At 46.1% G+C, this 19,904-nt stretch overlaps 1 protein-coding gene across 1 annotated transcript; it reads right to left on the bottom strand.

Annotated features, from left to right (window-relative positions):
- Nucleotides 1-206: 206 nt before the first annotated feature.
- On the bottom strand, nt 207-3,176 carry CEBPA (CCAAT enhancer binding protein alpha). Its single transcript, XM_019654548.1, has one exon. It carries the CDS (start codon nt 2,658-2,660, stop codon nt 1,575-1,577), a length of 1,086 nt encoding a protein of 361 aa, XP_019510093.1. The 5' UTR covers nt 2,661-3,176; the 3' UTR covers nt 207-1,574.
- Nucleotides 3,177-19,904: the final 16,728 nt, after the last annotated feature.

Raw genomic sequence — 19,904 nt, 5'->3', positions numbered from 1 at the left:
CAGTCTGGAGCCTTGCCCTCCTGCCATGTATGTGCCTTGGTTGGGAGAAGTCACCCCCTTAATGTTCAAGAGGGGCTCAGGATGGGTGGAGAGTGAATGAAAGTCAGAATCTCAGCCAGAAAATATGCTGTGATTATTTACAAATGTGACCTGGCCCACAGAAAACCTTGGAAGTAGCTTTTCTAGTTTTAAAAAGACACCAAAAATTTACTTTGATATGTTTATATTATAGATATAATACATAAAACATCTAGCATGAAACTCCACATTCTCCCCCAAAGAAGAGAATCAAGCCGTCCTTCCCTGCTCCCAGGCCCAGGGATCCGTGTCTGCTGGCTGGAGGCTGCCTCTCCCCTTCCAGACCTGGAGCCAGGGCCTCTGCAGGGACAAGCCTGTGGGCAGCCTGGGGCTGGAGGGGACTGAGGCCCACAGCCACCCCCGGGGAAAGCTGAGGGGAAAGGGAAAGCCCACCTCGCCTCTTTGGTTCCCCTGGGAGCAAAAGCAACCCCAAAACCAAAAGGAAAGAGAGCCACAGACCCTCCCTGCAGCTGCTGACGAAGAGTCTCATTTTGGCAAGTATCTGAGCAAAACCAAAACAAAACAAAAACCAAAGAAAATGGTGGTTTAGCATAGACGTGCACATTCACATTGCACAAGGCACCACTGGGACACAGAGAGGTCAGATACAAGTGTTGATATCGGCTGATAAAGCAAAATATTTGGAAAGCTTCTCATAACTCGGGTCCCTCTGGGATGGACTGACTGTGCTTCATGTTTGTATGGCAACGCTGGCGACATACAGTACAGACATGGCTGAGGTCCCAGTGTCCCTTCACCCCTTCTCCAGCCCCCAGACTGCCGGACCTCTAGGTTCCCCTCTTCCACCAGACCACTACTCCCATGAACATAGGTCCTTATAGCTAACCCACACCTAGCTTTCTGGTCTGGACTGGGGGTGGGGAGCTCCCTTTGGTCACCTGGTGACCCCCATCTCAGGGCGTTCTGCCCTGGAATCCCAACCTGTTGCAGGCTGGGAGGTTAGAGGCAAGGCACTAGAGACCCTTCACCTTCATGTAGAACTAGGGGAACAACCTGGGGCTGGCTTGTCAGATCTCTGCTCCCTTAACTTTCCTTCTGCTGGGGGCCTGCACTCCTCCTCTCATGGAGGCCTGCTGTAGCCTTGCAGCCTCTGGACGAGGCAGGAACCCTCCAAATAAAATGACAAGGCACATATTTGCTCTCCCTACTTGGTAGGAATTGGAGCGGTGAGTTTGCATTTTCAAGGCACAAGGTTATTCCTTAATACTAGAGTTGCCAGGCTCCCCGGCGGCTGGCCCCACGGCGCTTCTCCTTTCTTGCAGGGAGAAACCACTGCCTGACCCCTCATCTTAGACGCACCGTGTCCCACGCAGAAGAAGGCAAGGGGCATGCTCCACAGGGCAGGCTTTCATATGGCATCGGAATCTCCTAGTCCTGGCTTTCGCGGTTCGGGCAGTCTTGAGATCCAGAGACCCGAAACCACTCTCTGGGTCCCAGCCAAGGGCCGGCCCAGGGCGGTCCCGCCGCGGCGCGCCTCACGCGCAGTTGCCCATGGCCTTGACCAGGGAGCTCTCGGGCAGTTGGCGGAAGATACCCCGCAGCGTGTCCAGTTCGCGGCTCAGCTGTTCCACCCGCTTGCGCAGGCGGTCATTGTCACTGGTCAGCTCCAGTACCTTCTGCTGCGTCTCCACGTTGCGCTGCTTCGCCTTGTCCCGGCTCTTGCGCACCGCGATGTTGTTTCGTTCGCGCCGCACCCGGTACTCGTTGCTGTTCTTGTCCACCGACTTCTTGGCTTTGCCGGCGCCGCCACCGCCGCCGCCGCCGCCGCCGCCCCCCGCGCGGAGGTCGGGGTGCGCAGCGGACAGCCCCTTGAGCGCGCCGCCGGGGCCCGGCAGGCCAGAGGCGCCAAGCGCGGGGGTTGGGTGAGGGCTGGGCACCGGCGTGGGCGGCGGCGTGGGGTGGCCGGGCTGCAGGTGCATGGTGGTCTGGCCGCAGTGCGCGATCTGAAACTGCAAGTGCGGGGCACCCAGGTGCGCGGGCGGCGGGTGCGGGTGGGGTGGCGGCGGCGGCGGCGGCTGGTAGGGGAAGAGGCCGGCCAGCGCCAGCTGCTTTGCCTCGTCCTCCTCGCGCGGTTCCTGCTTGATTACCAGCGGCCGCAGCGCTGGCGCCCCGACGCGCTCGTACAGGGGCTCCAGCCTGCCGTCCAGGTAGCCGGCCGCCGTGCAGCCGTAGCCGGGAGCGGGGCCATGCACCCCCCCGGGCATAACGGCGCCGCCGGGGCCCAGTGGGGCACCCGGGTAGTCAAAGTCGCCGCCGCCGCCTCCTCCCGCGGGGGCCGCGGCCGCCTTGGCCTTCTCTTGCTGCCGGCTGTGCTGGAACAGGTCGGCCAGGAACTCGTCGTTGAAGGCGGCCGGGTCGATATAGGCGCTGATGTCGATGGACGTCTCGTGTTCGCAGATGCCGCCCAGTGGCTCCGGGGCGGCAGGTGGGGCGGGGGGCTGCGCGGAGCCCGCGCCCCGGGGGAAGCCGAAGGCGGCAATGCTGGGCGCGTGCTGGGGGCTCTGGAGGTGGCTGCTCATCGGGGGCCGCGGCTCCGTCTCGTAGAAGTCGGCCGACTCCATGGGGGAGCTAGAGTCCTCCCGGCATGGCGAGCCTCGGCGGCCTCCAGGCTGCGCGGGGAGCCGCTGCCGCCGCCGCCCACCAAGAGCCCCTGCTAGCTTGCGCCCGAGCAGCTCCGGGTCGCGAATGGCCAGGCCCGCGCGGGCCCCGCATTTATACCAGGGTGGCCATCGATCGCCCTCTAGTGTCTGACCACTGGCGACGGCGAGCGGCGCCTCCTGGGTCTTAGCGCCTGCCTGCCGATGGGGACCGCGAGTAGGGCGGGAGCGCCGCGCTGCAGGGAGAGGCCGCGACGCAGTGCCCTGTGTCCCCTGCGCCAGGAGCAGAGCCGTGACCTGCGAGCTGTGACCCACTCTCGGCCGAGTTGTCGCCCCCACGCACACGTGGTCGGCGGCGGGCCCCTCTTTTCTAGCCTTCTCGAGACACCCACTTCCAGCCAACGGCCAGGGAGCCCAAGAGCACCCAGCCGCCGCGTAGGGAGGTGGGGGTGGTGGTGGAGGGCAAGTCTTCGTCTCTGAGCTACTGTGAAAAGTTAGAACCCGTCCTGTCCGGGATCAGGGTCTCTGGAAAGCGGCGGCGGGGACAAGAGGCGGGGACCGGGTGGGGGTGGGGGACAGGGAACCGTTTTGGAGGTATGACCTAGCGCGCACCACCGCACCGACAAGTCCGGAGCGCGGTGACTTTTCGTCTTTCTCTCTGATCTACAGGAGACCCCACAGATTCCGTGCAGAAGAACCGCTCCGCCTCTCGCAGTACTTCGTAGTCCTACGGGCTCAGGAGCGCCGGGCGCTAGGACCCCGCGGGGAGCGGAGGGCAGAGGAGAAGGCCGCGGCCAGGGAGCCTGGAGGACCTGTTCGGTCTGTTCGCTTGGGCTGGAAAACTTTCTTTTTAATTACTTCTCCTAGACGGAGTTTTAGGGTTGCTAGGCGCGCGGGGCTGGTGCGGCTACTCCGCGCAGGGCCGCCAATTTTTTCCTGTGCAATGGGCGGAGTTGGATTCCGGGGCTGGGGTACCGGAGCGAGGGGGAGCGCAAAGGAGGCGAACATGCCTCCGGACAGGGGATCCCGAAGCGGACCTGGCTGTCAACGGGGTTGGAATCCACTGCCTTCTCCCCTACACCCAATTCAGGTGGGCTCCAAGGTGGGAGCGGGGATGTCGAGGGAACCCCCGCCTCGGAGTCTCGGAGGCCCAGGGTCGGAGCACCTACTGTGAGAAACCAGCTGGGTGGTTCGCAGGGCGCTGAGGTCGCGCGTTCCTGGGGAACAAGGTGGCCAAACTCGGGTGCCCCCTGGGCACTGCGCCGCCTCCGCACTCACTGGTGCCCTGGAAAGGGGTTTATGGCAGCACGACTCCTCCTCAGCCACGTGGCGCCTCGCGCGTTCTGTATGGGGTTCGCGGCGACAGCCGAGCTCGCAGGGGGCCTCCTGGGCCCATTCCTGCCTCCATCCCTATTCCCACCGCCCTCACTACGTCCTATGCTGAAGCCAAATGCTGCCTGGGTGCTGGATGGAGGTGTGCCTGCCTGAGAACCGCAGGGCTGAACTGGTCAAGACCCTCTCCCAGACACTGGCCTTCCAAGGCCTGGCAAGGCACCACAACCCACCCAGGAGCTGTCAAGGAGGCCCAGCGCAAAAACACCGCCGTGGCCACAGCAAAGAAGCAGTTTCTACTGGGGGAACGCACACCGCTTGAATCAAGTTCCTATTCAACATATCTTCAATGATGAATGATCCAAACTGCTTCATTTTTTGGTCCAGAGCTCAGACACAAGATATTTTTAGCTTGATGGTTTTGGACTGGAAGTAAAAGTAGATACATTAGCTAAATAACCTATGTGAGCCTGAGGAGCTGCTTTCTTGGCCAGATGTAGGACCCATTTATACTCCAGCACCTGTGGAGCCTGCAGGGAAACCTGGAAACTGGGAGGGGGATTTTAATTTTCTCTGCAGTGCTGAGAACGACGGCAGTCCCAATGTAGGGGCAAAGAGAAGGCTAAAGGAAGTGTCCTGTTCCTAACATATACACCTGGTCTCCTGCCCAGGGTTGGAGCAGAAGTGTCTTCTCTTAGGATGCGAGGAAACCGCAGAGGCTCCCAGGGCTGGGGGAACATTGGAATCAGGCCTTGTCAATAGGGCGTGTGGGGATGAGAGAGGCACCCAAGGGGGCCTACACCCAGGGCCACAGGTCCTCCCAGAGCCAACCCAGAATTCTCCCCTGAGGCCTGCTTTGTGCCATGTGCTCAGTGCCCATAGATGGGTGAGAAGTGGGCCCCTGCCCTCTTGGAGCGCCAGGCACAGTTGGGGCGACAAGAGAAAGTCATCACACAGTCTACTGGGAGACCAGGGCCTCCTTACAGAGTAGGTGACACCAAAAGAGTAGGGAATGGGACTGGGCAGAGGGACTTTGTCCATTAATTCATCGAAGGCCTGTTGGGAGATCCAAATGGGAACGAAGGATCGATGTGCTGTGTGAGGAAGGGATGCCTTGCCCTGATGAATATGGGGCTCTGGAGGATGTAGCAACCGACTTTATTTGGGGAGGTGTCATGGGCTCAATTGTGTCCCCCTAGAGTCATACGTTGAAGCTGTAACCCCCAATATGACTGTATCTGGAATTTTTTTTTAAGGAAGTGATTAAGGTTAAATGCGGTCATAAGGGTGGGGTCCTAATCTGATAGGATTGATGGCCTTATAAGAAGAGAGGGAGATCTCTCTCTCTCTCCCCACTTCTCTGGCTAGAGCGCACCCTGTGATGACACATGGAGAAGGCGGTGTCTGCAAGCCAGAGAAGAAAGTCCTCACGAAAACCCAGCCATCCTGGCACCCTGATCTTGGACTTCCAGCATTCCAGAACTGTGAGAAAATTAATTTCTGTTATTTAAGCCACCCCGTTTGTAGTATTTTTGTTATGGCAGCCTGAGCTGGCTAAGACAGTTGGTCAGAGAGGGCTTCATGTAGGAGGAGAACTTTGAGCTGCACTTTGAAGATGAGCAGAACATTTCTAGAAGGATAGGTAGACAGAATGGCAGGTGCAAAGGTGCGTGGAGTGTTCTGGTAACAAAGAACAAGATGTTTGACAGGTTGGAGTGCAGGGATTGTTAGGGAGGGGCCCAGATAAGGCTGAATCCGCAGATGGGGCTGGGTTCATGGCCAAGGCCGCTCCAGGTGAAGGTAAAAGCCTATCTCACAGGTTTTTGCCAACCAGTGTTTAGCAGGGGAGCACTGTGATCCAATTTGGGTTCCTGAAAGGCCGATCTAGTAGGGGCTGAAGAGGGGAGGGTCGGCCAGATGAAAAACAATGGAGACCTGAGGCACCAGGGTGGGGACAGAGAGCAGGGTCAGATTTGAACACGTGGTCAGGACTTGGAGTCTGGGTGGGGGTTGAATGCCCTGGCTTCTGGCTAGGTTTTCCATCCCCCAGCATATGTAATGCAGGGAAAATAGAGGGTCCCTTCCAAGCAGGACACATGACAGCCTGTTTTGCAGCTCTGGAGGAGAGGACCAGGGCCCAGGAACAGTGGCCAAGATCCACCTGCCATATTCTAATAGTTTTTCCTTGAGGTCTAAGAGAACACCTGGGAGGGGGAGGAGGAAGTGGTTGAGAGGGCAAGTAGTGGGTCTGTGGGTGGACTGCCCAGAGGTGAAGGAGTGTCTAGGGGCCTGAGTCAGGAGAGTCCTGGAGCTGTCCAAGCCTGAAGCAAGAATTGGCATCAGAACCTAGGTGAGACCCAGGCTTGGTAAAGCCACTTTCCATGGGAGGTACCCACAACTGGAAGGGGTTTGCGGCCAGATAGGACATGGGGGCAGTCAACAGTTGGCGGGAATCACTTGGAGGGAGATGGCTCTGTGGCTCATACTCAGTTGAGACAGAGCCAGTAATAAGAGAAGCTCATAAACCCTCTCTCTGACCCCCTTTACGATCCTTTCTCTTAATTGATGACACTTGGCAGTTCCTGAGGAGTGACCGAGGGAGAGCTCTTCAATATGCCCTGGCCTCAATGTACTCAGCAGGGGAGGGCCACGGGGCAGAGAGCCCAGTTCCCACAGGCTGCCAGCTGGCCCGCAGGGGCCAGGTGAGATAAGAGGCATGTTCTGACTCTGGCTCTATATTTCTCCTTTTTACGAAGGAGAGAATCAGCTACGGAAGTGAAAATGCATTTCATAGGTGTGAACAGCGCTCAGGACAGTCAGGGGAGGAGGCGGCTGACCTCGGGGAGGACAGGCTGGCTGGGGAGAGCGTGAGTGGGAGCCTTCCCCTCCATAAAATGTGGTGCTGAGTTTTGGGTGCTCCAGGATGCAGCCCCGTTCCAGAGTCATTCACAACGCTAACCAGTCTGAGAAGGCAGAGCCCTAGGACGTTTTCATTTTACTTTGAGTCAACCTTCCTAATGCAATGCACACAAGAGAATTAGTACACAAGTTTGAAAAATCAGTCACCTTCTGAAGAGAGCTAAGATGGAAGAGCCCCTCTGATTTAGTTTTCTAACTTTACCTAAAGCTAAATGGATGCAAGATTGGCCACGGCCACTCCAGAACAGAATTAGTTAAGATGACTAATTAAGCTAAGATAAAAGATAAGAACTACAACTTTCACGCACAGTTTGTGCTCTGGCTAGGGGGCGTGAATATCTAATAGGGTATATCTAATACAACGGTTCAATAAAGTACTGGCAAAACCTTCCTAAGACTTATACCAACAAAACAAAACACCAGTCACTTTTTATGACAAATGCACTGGATAATGAGTTTTATACTAATTTGTTTTATGCTTCGGATTGACAAGTAAAGCTTATGAACCCAACGGACAGTCAACCAAGAGTCCGGTGTTTCTCACCAATAGACTCTGGGTACTTGGAAAAGCCATTCTTATCTCCCATCAGATTACACATCTTATCTCACCGGGAGGCCCAATGGGGTGGTATGCGGGATTCCTCAGAACTGTTTAAACCCTACTTCATTGTTCACTAGCTGAGTGACCTTGGTCAAGTTACTGAATTTCTCTGGGCCTCCGATTTTTTTTTTGTAAATTGAGATAGTAATTCATTGTGGTGCGTTCTCAGCTTGTTCTAGGGCAAAGCACCTAGAAGCCACACAGAAAGTTATAGGCATAATTAATTCTGTCATCGTGAGCTAGAAACGATTTACTTGTTAGGAAATATAACTATATTATATGTGTACCATACAAAATCACAACCATGAGCACTAGATATATAAAAAAAACCCCACACTGTCAGATTCATGAGAATTCGCTGTTTCCAGTTTTTTTTCTTCATTTTCATCGACTATAATGTGTGGTTTCTTTTACTGTTTTTCTGATTTGTTTATTTTATTTGCTTGCATTTGCTAGCAGATAAGCACTAGCAGGCACCAAAGATTTTAGAAAAGGAAAATTGAGTCAAAACTTAAAATGCAGAAAATCCTATCCATTATCTTAATTTTGTCTAGCAAATTGGGAAAAGTCCTTTATTCTATTTTGGTAGAAAACTCCTTTGGTAGATGATGGACCCCAGAACTCCCCAGGCAGCATCTGGGGAACCAAGCAGTGGATGTGGGCAGGCCCGCCCCATATTTTTTGGTGGGATCTGGGACTAGAATACAAACGGCAGCCCCCATACCATCTGTTTAAATATGAAAAGTTATCAATCAGATGGAGAAACTGTGAGATAAAATATGTTCTCTCTTTCTGCCATGGCAAATAAATCTTCATAATGTCCTAGGAGGCGGGATTTAAATTTAGAATTTGACTCTGGAACTTGGTTGGTGCCAGGAGAGCCAACCACCCCCTGCTTCTCCCACTTCTTGGGCCCTCCCCAACCAGAAGGGTCCTTAGTCAGGCGGGTGTGAATTTCTAGCACAGGATACCACCATTGCCGAAACCCTCTGAAAATCGCTCCCCTCCCCGTCACCACTTGGACTACAGGTGGACACACTGTCAGGTGCCTGGGGAAGCCGCCCATGTAGGCCCAGGCAGCTGCCTCTGGGCTGTTTGGGCAGGAAGTTCCTTGGCCTGGTAGGCGTCTCACCCTGAGGGACACGAATAGCCAGAGGAGGGCATCCGTGGAGCCCTCTGATGTACCGAGTTCCACCGGGCAGGGTCTCAGCTCCCAGGCAGAACTAGGACTCACTCAGGGCGAGCAGGAGAACAGTGACATCACCGCTTTGTCTGGAGGCCCCTGGTCCTGCTTTGGTTGGAGGACATGTCAGTTAGCAATAATTCCAAACCTAGATCCCCAATTCATCCCTTCTCTCCATCTCACAACAGACATCCTGGTTCCAGTCACCACACTCTCTCACCTGAACCTTCACAGCAGCCTCTAATGAGTCTCCCTGCTGCCCTCCTTGCCTCCTTGCTGCCTAACTTTCCCCCCAAAGCAGACTGAGTTACCCTTTAAACATGTACTGGGATCATGTCATTCACGTACTTCAATCTCCTGCAACCTTCCATTGCGTGTGGAAGCAGACATGTGATGTCTCAACCTGGCCACAAGGCCCTGCATGATTTGGTCCTTACCTCTTCTTACTTCTCAGACTCTTCTTGGCTCCTTACTATGCTCTCTGCCAAGCCCAGTGTCTTTCAGCCTCAGGGCGCTTCACTTGCTCTGCTGGCTCCCTGGAATGTTCTTCCTAGAGGTTATGACTCCTTCTTCCTGCCATTTGAGTCTCACCTTTTCCGGGAGGTTCCTCTCAGGTGTGAATTGCACACTGGCTACCCCTCCCCAATTACTCCTTAGGCCAGGTGTGCTTTATTTTCCTCATAGCACTCTCTGGAAAATGGTCTTGTTTACTTACTTCACTTGTTCCCTGTCTGGCTTCTTCCAATAGCATGCTAGCTCCACAAAGACGGGACCTTGTCGGTCCTGTTCTGCCTATTTCCAGAGCTAGAACAGGCCTTGGCATATGGCAAAGCCTCAAATATTTGTTGAATGAACACAGAATGGATTCTATTCAAGAAAACTTCTACCCAGCCACCCTTCCCAGAACTCGACTTGTTCCCGAGCCTAGGAGGGCTGCTCAAAGGTAGCCTCAAAGGATGCTGGGGAAGACCCACCCCCCTGGGTCAGGGGTCCTCAGGGCAGATCCATCTAGAGCTGCCTGAAGCTGTGCCAGGTGAGACTGCCAGGGCCTGGAGAGTGTGCACGGTGCCTTTGGGCTAACTCGAAAGAAGCCCCCCTTAGGCAGACGCAGTCCCCAGGGGCTTGGCTGAGCAGAAAGTGCCTTTGTTGGGAGGAAAAACAGCCCCTTTCTCTGGAGAGATGCAGCCATGCCAGGACACAAGGTGACTGGCGGCCTCCTGAATTGGGTTTGTTTGTATAGCGCAAACTTCCCAGCCTTCCAAGGCAGCCCTGAAGCACCCCCTTCTCCTTGGCTGCAGAGCGCCCCGTATCTGTTGGGCACTGCTGGGAGGGTGCCCAGGAGAGCAACACATTGTCCCTGGACGTGAGGACGTCAGATCCAGCTGGGAGAGCGGGCCTGCTTCCTGCAGGCTGAGGTGGGAGGCAAGTGCTGTTGCAGCTTGTAGCTCTGACAGGACCCCACTGCTCAAGAGATGGGCGAGGCTTCTTGGAGCCCACTTCTGTGCGCTCCCCATTTTGATCCCATTCCTTCTCTTTGCTGTTTCCAAGGATTTATGCCTTCAAGGTTCATACATTTTTATGTCTTAAACAAACAAACAAACAAACAAACAAACAAACAAACAAACAAACAAAACAAGGTGAGAAGCCAAATCTTTTGAAAATCAAAAACACGAGTCTTTAGGTGCTGGCTCGTAACTGCCTCAATTCTGGCCCTCTTTCCTTGCCGTCGTACTCAGTTTCCCCTAGTCTAAGCCCCGCCACACTGTGTGTAAAACGACTCACCGAGGCAGACATAGAAGAAACAGCAGAAAGAAGCGGCATACGGTGGGCTGGTTGATGTTTCCAAAGACCTTATCCATTTTAGCCCGTTGGATTACTCCCAAAGGAAGCCATTATCAAGTCCTGCTCTGACCTGCGGTAACAGACTGTCTACTCACAGAGTTAAAAAACGAAATTGCTAAGGTTACCATTCTTGACATCCAGGATTAATCCTTAATGGAAAAAAAAGCAAGTTGCAGAATACCACGTAGCCCCCACTTTTCAGGAAAGCAATTATTTAAATATATATTGCCGGTGTACAGAAAGAAGATAGGAGAAATACACACCGAACTGTGAACAGTGGTGCTGCCTTGGTAGGAAGGGAGAAAACTTGTGCTTTTAAATGTATGCACTTACGTCTATTGGACTCTTTAAACTGATGAGTATGTATTTATTACTTTTATAGTTTTATAAACTATAAAAATATGCTGTCACCTTAACTTTGTAGTTCTATAATTTTTATAGTTTTATAAACTATAAAATGTTTTAAAGTCACATTAATGTACTCTATAAATATATAATGCCATGATGGATTGCATAGTTTTGTAAATAACTTCAAAATACTTTTTAATGACCATATTTTCTTAATAAAAGAATCTGGAAACATGGTTTAAGAGTGAATTGTTTTCTGATTTGTGAATTTGCTTATATGGGAACCATATTGAGTAACAGACACTAAATCACATTCAGTTTTACATGTAACAAGTCATCTTTATTTTATTTATTTATTTTTTTTAAAAAGATTTTTATTGGGGAATTGGGGGGATGGGAACAGCGCTGGGGAATTGGAGGAAGGGGAACAGACAAGTTGCTGTCCTTTTGTTCTTCAGTCTAGTTGTGGAGGACGTTGCTTCACTGACCCANGACCCAAGTTGGCACCATCATTGCACTCTTCCTGGGCGAGGCAGATCAGTCGCCGGCTTCTGGATGGCTGCTCACTGTGGCTGCTGGCCGCTCACGCTGGCTGCTGGCTACACACGGTAGCCCATGGCAACCCACTGTCACAGGGGCTGCAGCCTACGCCATTGCCAGCGACTCACGGCAGCCCAGCTCCAGGTTGAGCTGTTGTTTAGCATCTTAGCTGTGGAGGGCAGTGTCACTGGTCCTCATATGTGGGATCCGAACCGGGGCCCTCTGGCGTCCCAAGTCAGTTCTTAACCATCACGCCACTCGGCCGGCCCAAGTCATCTTTATTTTAAATGAGAAAAGCTCATTTACTTATATATAAAGAACTTCTGGCAAATCAATATGAAAAAGAATCATAATCCAAAAGAAAATGGGCATAAACAGAGAGTTTATTTAAAAAAACAAACAGTAAATGGAAATGGATTTTAAACATGTTTAAAAGTTCTAATATTCTGAATAAAAGATATGCAAATTAAAACTGTGCCAGTTGGACAGGTCAAGGTGAAAACATTTGATAATATGCTGTCCTGATAAATGGGTAGGGCAAACAGGTTGGATTATATATTAATACAGCCTCTTGGACAATTTAGCAATACCTATCTAATTTGAAAGTGTCATTTGCCCTTCACCAGAAATTCCGCTTATAGAAGTTTTATCCCATAAGCTCTCATATGTGCATGAAGGAGTACATACATGGATATTGACCAAAACATTTTTTATAATTGCAAAAGACTAGAAACAACTGAATGTCTATTAATAGAAGACTGGTTAAATAACAATGGGAGAGCTGGTTAATAATCCTGCTTCTGTTAAAAAAGAGGAGGAAAATCTGTATAAACACATTGGAAAGAGCTCTGATATATATGTCTTACACAGATATACATACATATGTGTGTGTGTGTGTGTGTATACACATACATATACACACACACACAGTGCAGAAAATGCTTCCATTTGAGTAAAAAGAAGGGGAGAGGGTTCACATATATGCTTATTTATGCCTAGAACATCTCAGGAAACACACATAAGCAGGGAAACTAGAGAAGGACTTGCAAATGGGTAAGAAATTTTTAGTCTACATTAATATATATAAGAATTAAACAATAAATAATAAATTGGGATTGCTCCAAAAATTCCAAAACGTACAATTGCTGACTATACCCTGAAAACACTAGCCTTGGGATAATGAGAAAGGAGTCTAGTTTAGCTTTTATATAATTGAACAGAACTAAGTCACCATGAAAGCCCAAAGAGTACTTTATTTTCATTGTGGTCCCCAAGAAAATCTATAAACCAGTCCGTTACAGTACAACTCTCTTATATAACATGAGCCCATTTCCCCCAAATATGGAATTGAGTTTCCTGTCCGTATTGATTTAGCAGTTCAGGGACTTCGGGCAGGGCAGGGTTATCCCCCTTCCCATCCCTCCAACTGGTTCTGTCTCTACCGTTTTCAGTCCAAATTCCAAAGGTCACTTGGAAAGTACATAACCCGCTAAGCTGTCAGACACTCCCTTTTGGCTAGACAACCCCCCACGGCCCAGATCCCAATACAGAGTCCTGGGAACCAGGGGAGCGCTGTTATAAACCCTTGTCTACTTGGCCAACAATTGGAAGTGACGCTAAACAAATTGAGAGTTTCAACAAGTATATCTTTAGAGTCCAATTTTTTTTATTATAATTGATTAGAAAATCTAGCTCACATTCCAAATGCAGTCACTTAATCATTGTCAAGGTGCAATAACAGTTAAACAAAAACCAGCATGAGTCATGCTCCTATAAAACTGTCTGCTTACTGAGTTTGGCTATTCTCTGAACGAGGGAAACTTGAAGTCAGGCAGCATAGAAAGAAAGGTGTTGCTCTGGCCTCTTACTGGGAGAAATGATTATGAGAAAAGCAGGTCAATGGGATCTGCTCAATGGCTCACTGACGTGGAATATGCACATTGAACTCTGTTGGTCCAGCACTGTTTAAACACCCTTCTAACGTCCAGGGATGTCTTACCAAAAACACTTTCTCACAGCCTCCCTCACAACTGGGATAAGCATGTGAGGAAGGATCTGACAACACACACAATGGTGAGAGCCATCAGGGCACGTGTGAGACAGGTGAAGGAGCAGGTGTCCCTGGACGTTGGTCTGGGGTGGGCAGCCAAGAGATGTCCAGTGTCTGGGGTTGCTGTGGGCATTATAAGTGGCCTCACAGCCTCTATATGGATCCTCTGGTCCTCTTAGAAATGTTGCCAACTTCCTAACATCCTCTTGAACTCTTCTTTGACTTCATTCTTATTAGCTAGTTCAAGTGGATTCTATTGGTTATGCTTAGCTGGGGTAGGCCTCTGACTTGGATGACTAATGAGGACTGGGCCAAAATCCAAGTCGCAGAAAAGTCCTTCCACCTTCTCCCTGCAGCGATGGCCTTGGTTCCGATACCTTGCCCTCTTTGTAAGCTGTGTCTCATAGCCAGATTACGAAAGAAAACAAGCTGTGCACAGAGTGAGAGGACTGTTTGAACGCTGTTTGTTCATGCACAGTGACTTCGATAAGTGGCTTAACCTCTCTTGCTCAGATGAGTTTTCTCATCTGTAAAATGGGGCTAATGAAGCCATCTTCCCCATAGAGAAGTTGTGAAGATTAAATAAAATAACCCTCTAAAGCTTAATACATGTTGAAGATTAGCTCTCCCAGTAAGGAAACAAAATAAGACTAATGTGAGGAGTTAGAAAATTCCCTATTATATGGGATAAAAATAAAAATTCCTTTAACAACAAGATCAGGGATTTCTAGCCATTTTTTTTCTGGCTAGAAATTCATTAGAATCAATCAATGAAAATCCAATGACATAGTCTAATCTAATGAAATTCATTAGAATCAATCAATGAAAATCCAATGATATATCCAACTATAAACTCTAGACAAAATCTCAAAATCAGCTTCCTGAAGATACTGGAGAATGAAAAGAAAAAAAAAAAAAGCAAGCAGATGTTGGAAGGAAGTTGACACTTGGAAGAAAAGGACATCACAGAGTTTCTTTCTTTTTAAATAGTATTTAGCCTGAAGGCAGGCCTCAGTCTATGCATGTAAGGCAGCTAAAATTCTAACAGAAAAATATGCAATATTATTGGCTTGATGAACCAGAGAACACAGCTCAGGGCAACCACAGTCACTGGAAAGTAGTGAGAGGTATCCAAGAAAGGAGAGGGAAGCCCAAATTGTGTACCTAAACTCTGCCTAAATCTCTGGTTGACCCCTAAACTTGCACATGCATGGAACAGACATCAAGCAGCCGGCTAAGGCTAAAAGAATTAAATTTCAGTTGCCACCCACTACAAGGGAGAAAAAGTTTAGTGTGAGTTCAGTCAAATTAACCGCACACTAAAATCTAAATCAATTTCTTCAGAGGAACCTAACAGAATCCAGAGCCTCTACGATGTATCATTCATAATGTCCAGTATACATCAAAATTCCCTGACTTACCAAAAAACAAGAAAACATCACCCATTCTAAGAATAAAGACAGCCAATGGTGATCAACTCCAAGATGTTTCAGATATTGGAATAACTGACAAGAATTTTAAAGTGGCTCTTATAACTATTCCCAAGGATATAAAGGAAATACACTTACCATAAATAAAATAATAGAAAATCTCAGCAGAATAGAAATTGTAAAAAATAACCAAATGGAAATTCTAGAAATAGAAAAGTCAATATTATAAATGGAAAATCAATAACAGAAAATTTAAAAATTCACTGGATAGCCTTAACTGTAGAAGAGAGATGAGAGAAGAAATATTTAGTGAAATTAAAGATAGATCAATAGAAATTATCCATTCTGAAGAACATACACATTAAAAAAAAAGAAGACTGAAAAAATGAACAGTGCCTCAAGGACCTGTGAGACAATAGCAAAAGATTTAATATTCATATAATTGGAGTCCTAGAAGGAGAGGAGAGAAAAAAAAAAGGGACAGAAAATGTTTGAAGAAATAATTGGAAGAAATGGTTACATTTGGTAAAGACATACATTTACAAATTTAGAAAGCTCAGGAAACTCCCAAGCAAGGTTTTAAAAACAACAACAACAACAACAACAACAACATACCTCTGAACATTGTAGTCAAATTGCTGAAAACCAGATAAAAATAAAATCTTGAAAGTAGTCAGAGAACATAACACATAGCATACAGAGGAACAAAAATTCAAATGACCTGGGACTTCTGTCAGAAACAAAGGAAGCCAGAAGACAGTGGACCAACAGGGAGAACAAAAAGACTTTCAACCCAGAATTCTGTATCTCATGAAGATATCCTTCAAGAATGAAGATGAAAGATATTTTTAGATTAAAGAAAAGCTAAGAGAATTTGTCAACAGTAGACCTATACTATAAAGAAATGCTAAAGGAAGTTCTTCAGATGGAAGGAAGATGAAAACAGGTAGAAACTCAGATCTACAGGATGGAATGAAGATCATTGGACATGATAAATATCTGGATTGCTATAAAAATTATTTTTGTCCTCTTACCTTCTTAAAAATATAAATAATAATAATAATTATTACTATTTTTAATTTTATTGGGGGACAGACATGGTCATTGGTTACACATTGCTTTCATGCTACAATGGCATAGTTGACTCTTTTGGGCTCACAGTGGCCTATGCGGGGATCGAACCGGCAACCTTGGTGTTATCAGCATCATGCTCTAACCAACTGAGCTAACCGGTCACCCATATAAATAATTATTTAAAGCAGAAAATTATAACATGGTATTATGGGGTTTATAATATGGATGCGATAATTATAACAACTATAGCATAAAGGACAAGGACTATAAATGAACCTATATGGTTGCAAGCTTTCTATACTTTACATGTAGTGGTACAATATAAACTCATAGAAATATGAAAAATTAAGGATGTATATTGTAATCCTGGGGCAATAACCAAAAAATAAGGCAAAGAGATATAGCTACAAAATCAATAGACAAATTAAAATGGAATTCTAAAACATTCAGTTAATCAAAAGGAAGGAAGGGAAACAGAAGAAAAACAGGAGGGATAAACAAGAAACAAATAGTAAAATTATAGGCTTAAATCTAACTACATGAATAATTATATTGAATAAAAAGGACTAGCATTCTAATTAAAAGGCAGAGGTAATCAGAATGGATAAAAATGCCTGGCCCGATTATATATCCTCTATAAACAATTTATTCTAAATAGAAAGACTCAAATAGGTTGAAAATCTACGGATGGGAAAGATATATCATGTAAACCTTAAGCATAAGGAAGTTAGAATGGCTATACAAATATCAAGAAAATAGTGTTCAAGGCAAAAAGTATTACCAGAAAAATGGATGTTTCATTATGATAAAAAGGATAACACATTATGAAGATATGGTAATCATAAATGAAAATATAATCACCTAATAATAGAGCCTCAAAATACATAAAGTAAAAACTGATAAAAAAAAAGCATGAGAGATTGAGCATGGGAGATTTCTTTTTTTACTTCAATTTTATATACTTCATATGGTTTAAATTTAATAGCAACACCTGTTCTGTCATCACCACCACCACCATCATCATCATCAACAACAACTACAAAAGAATGAAAATAATGTTTGAGCCAAATCTTAAAAGATGAATCCAAGTTTCCCAGAGAGGAGAGACAGGCAGGCATTCCAGACAAGAGTCACATATACGCAGGTGCAGGGCAGGTGGGGGTGGCATGAAAGTGCCTGGTGTGTCCTGGGACTGTAGATTTTTGGCATGCTTGAAATATAAGGTTGGATTGGTACTCCTGGGGAGGGATGGGAGATAAGAAGCAGGTGAGTAGAAGCCAGACTTAGAAGAGCCTTATAAGTAGGCTAAGAAATTTGAACTTTATCGTGATGGCCATGGAATGTATTTCAAAGGAGGAGATAGGATCATGTTTGGGCTTTAGAGAATGATTCTGACTTTCAAGCTGGAGGACGGGTTAGAGGGGACCAGAGTAAAGGCAGAGTGACTTCTGGGAGATACTTCAGTAATGCAGATTAGAAATACTGGAGGCCTGAACTGGAAAAGAACAGAGATGGAGAAGGAAACATGGTTTTGAAAGGTCCCATAGGAAGCAATATAGTGAGAATTTGGCAACTCTAGATCCAGATGATGACACAACTGACATCTATTAGCTCCCAAAGCTGAGTTATGAAAGAATTCGGTGAATGCTCTTTTTACTACCATTTCCCATAAAATAACAACAACAACATAATAATAGCTACCATTTTAAAAGTTCGCTTTATTCAATGTAATTCCTGTCAGAATTTCAGCTGTCTTCTTTGTAGACATTGACATGCCGACCCTAAAATTCACATGAAACTTAAAAAAGCCAGAATAGCCAAAACAATATTGCAAAGAGCATTTGGAAAACTTACACTTTCTGATTTCAAAAGTTACTACAAAGCAAAAGTAATCGAGATGGTTTGATACTGGTATAGGATAGCTATATAGATCAATAGAATAAAATTGAGAGGCCAGAAATAAATGCATTTATCTATGGTAAATTGATTTTTGACAAGGGTGCCAAGACTATTCAGTAGGGGAAAGACTAGTTTGTTCTACAAATGATGCTGTGACAACTGGATATCTATCTGCAAAAGAATAAAGTTGGACTCCTATCTCACACCACATGCAAATATTACCTGAAAGAGACAGTCTCTTTAATAAATGGTGGTGGGAAAACAAGACAAGACAGATACTTGAGAAACAAAAAAAAGAAAGAAAAAGAAAAGAAAAGGAAACCAGCTGACTTTCTTACATCATATACAAAAATGAACTTAAAATGGATCAGACTTAAATGTAAGATGTGAAACCATAAAACTCCTAGAAGAAAACAGTCAGTAAACTATTTTATATTAGTCTTAGCAATATGTTTTTGAATATGTCTCCTCAGGCAAGGACAAGAAAAGCAAAAATAAACAAACGGGACAGTATCAAACTAAAAAGCCTTTGCACAATGAAGGAAACAATCAACAAAATGAAAAGGCAACCTACTGAATGGGAAAATATATTTGCAAATAATGTATTTGATAAGGGGTTACTATCTAAAACATAGAAAGAACTCATACAACTCAACATAAAAAAAAAACCAAATGATCCACTTTGTTTGTTTGTTTTGTTTTGTTTTGTTTTAGATTCCATATATAAGCGAAATGATATGGTATTTGTCTTTCTCTGTCTGACGTATTTCACTTAAGTGTGATATCACGGGAATGTAAGCTCAGGGAATGTGGTCAATATCTTAATAACTTTGTATAGTGACAGGTGATTACTATACTACAGTAATCACATTTTAGGTATATAAATGTAGAATAACTGTGTTGTACACCTGAAACTAATATGTACAATATTATGTGTCAGCTATACTTTAATAAAAGAATAAAAGTTAAAAAAATTAAAAGAAAACAATCCAATTAAAAATTGGGCAGAGGGTATGAATAGACATTTTTCCAAAGAAGACATAAATATGGCCAATACACACATGAAAAGATGCTCAACATCACTAATTATCAGGGAAATGTGAATCAGAACCACAATGAAATATCACCATATACATATCAGAATGGCTATTATCAAAAAGATAACAAGTGTTGGCGAGGATGTGGAGAAAAGGGAACCCTCCTTGTATACTGTTAGCAGGATTGTAAGTTGGTGGAGCCATTATGGAAAACAGTATGGCGTTCCTCAAAAAAATTAAAAATAGAACTACCATATGACCCAGCAACCCACTTCTGGGTATTTATAAAAAAAAACCAGAAAACACTAATTTGAAAAGATATATTTGCCCCTATGTTCATTGCAACATTATTTACTATTTCCAAAATATGAAAGCAACCTAGCTGTCCATCAACAGATAAATAGATAAAGAAAATGTGGTACATACATGCCATGAAATATTACTCAGCCATGAAAAGAATGAAATCTGCTATTTTCCACGGCATGGCTGGACGTAGGGGGTATTATGCTGAGTGAAGTAAGTCAGACAGAGAAAGTCGAATACCATATGATCTCACTTATATGTGGAACCTGAAAGACAAAACAAATGAACAAGCAAAACAAAACAGAAACAGACTCATAGATACAAAGAAAAAAGTGGTAGTTGCCAGAGAGAAGGGGGTGGGAGAATGATGGGTGAAAAAGGTAAAGAGACTACTTTAAGAAATCCAAAATATAGCAGGGTGTAGAGGGAAAAAAACATTTAAGTTGCCATCTTATCCCAAACTTCTAATCCTACTACAGTCCTGAGAGGAAGTCACTGTTATCAGTTTAATGAAAATCTTTCTTCACTTTTTCTTTGTATGAACATAAATAAGGTATAGATACATAATTTGGTTCTGTAATTTAAAAAATATGTATTGGTCTGCTCCTTGCTTTTTTCACTGAACATGTTTTGAAAATCCTTCTATATCA

The sequence above is a fragment of the Hipposideros armiger genome, unplaced genomic scaffold (genome assembly GCF_001890085.2).
Source record: "Hipposideros armiger isolate ML-2016 unplaced genomic scaffold, ASM189008v1 scaffold_224, whole genome shotgun sequence".
In the NCBI taxonomy this organism is placed as follows: Eukaryota; Metazoa; Chordata; class Mammalia; order Chiroptera; family Hipposideridae; genus Hipposideros; species Hipposideros armiger.
This window is presented reverse-complemented; position numbering and strand designations above follow the sequence as displayed.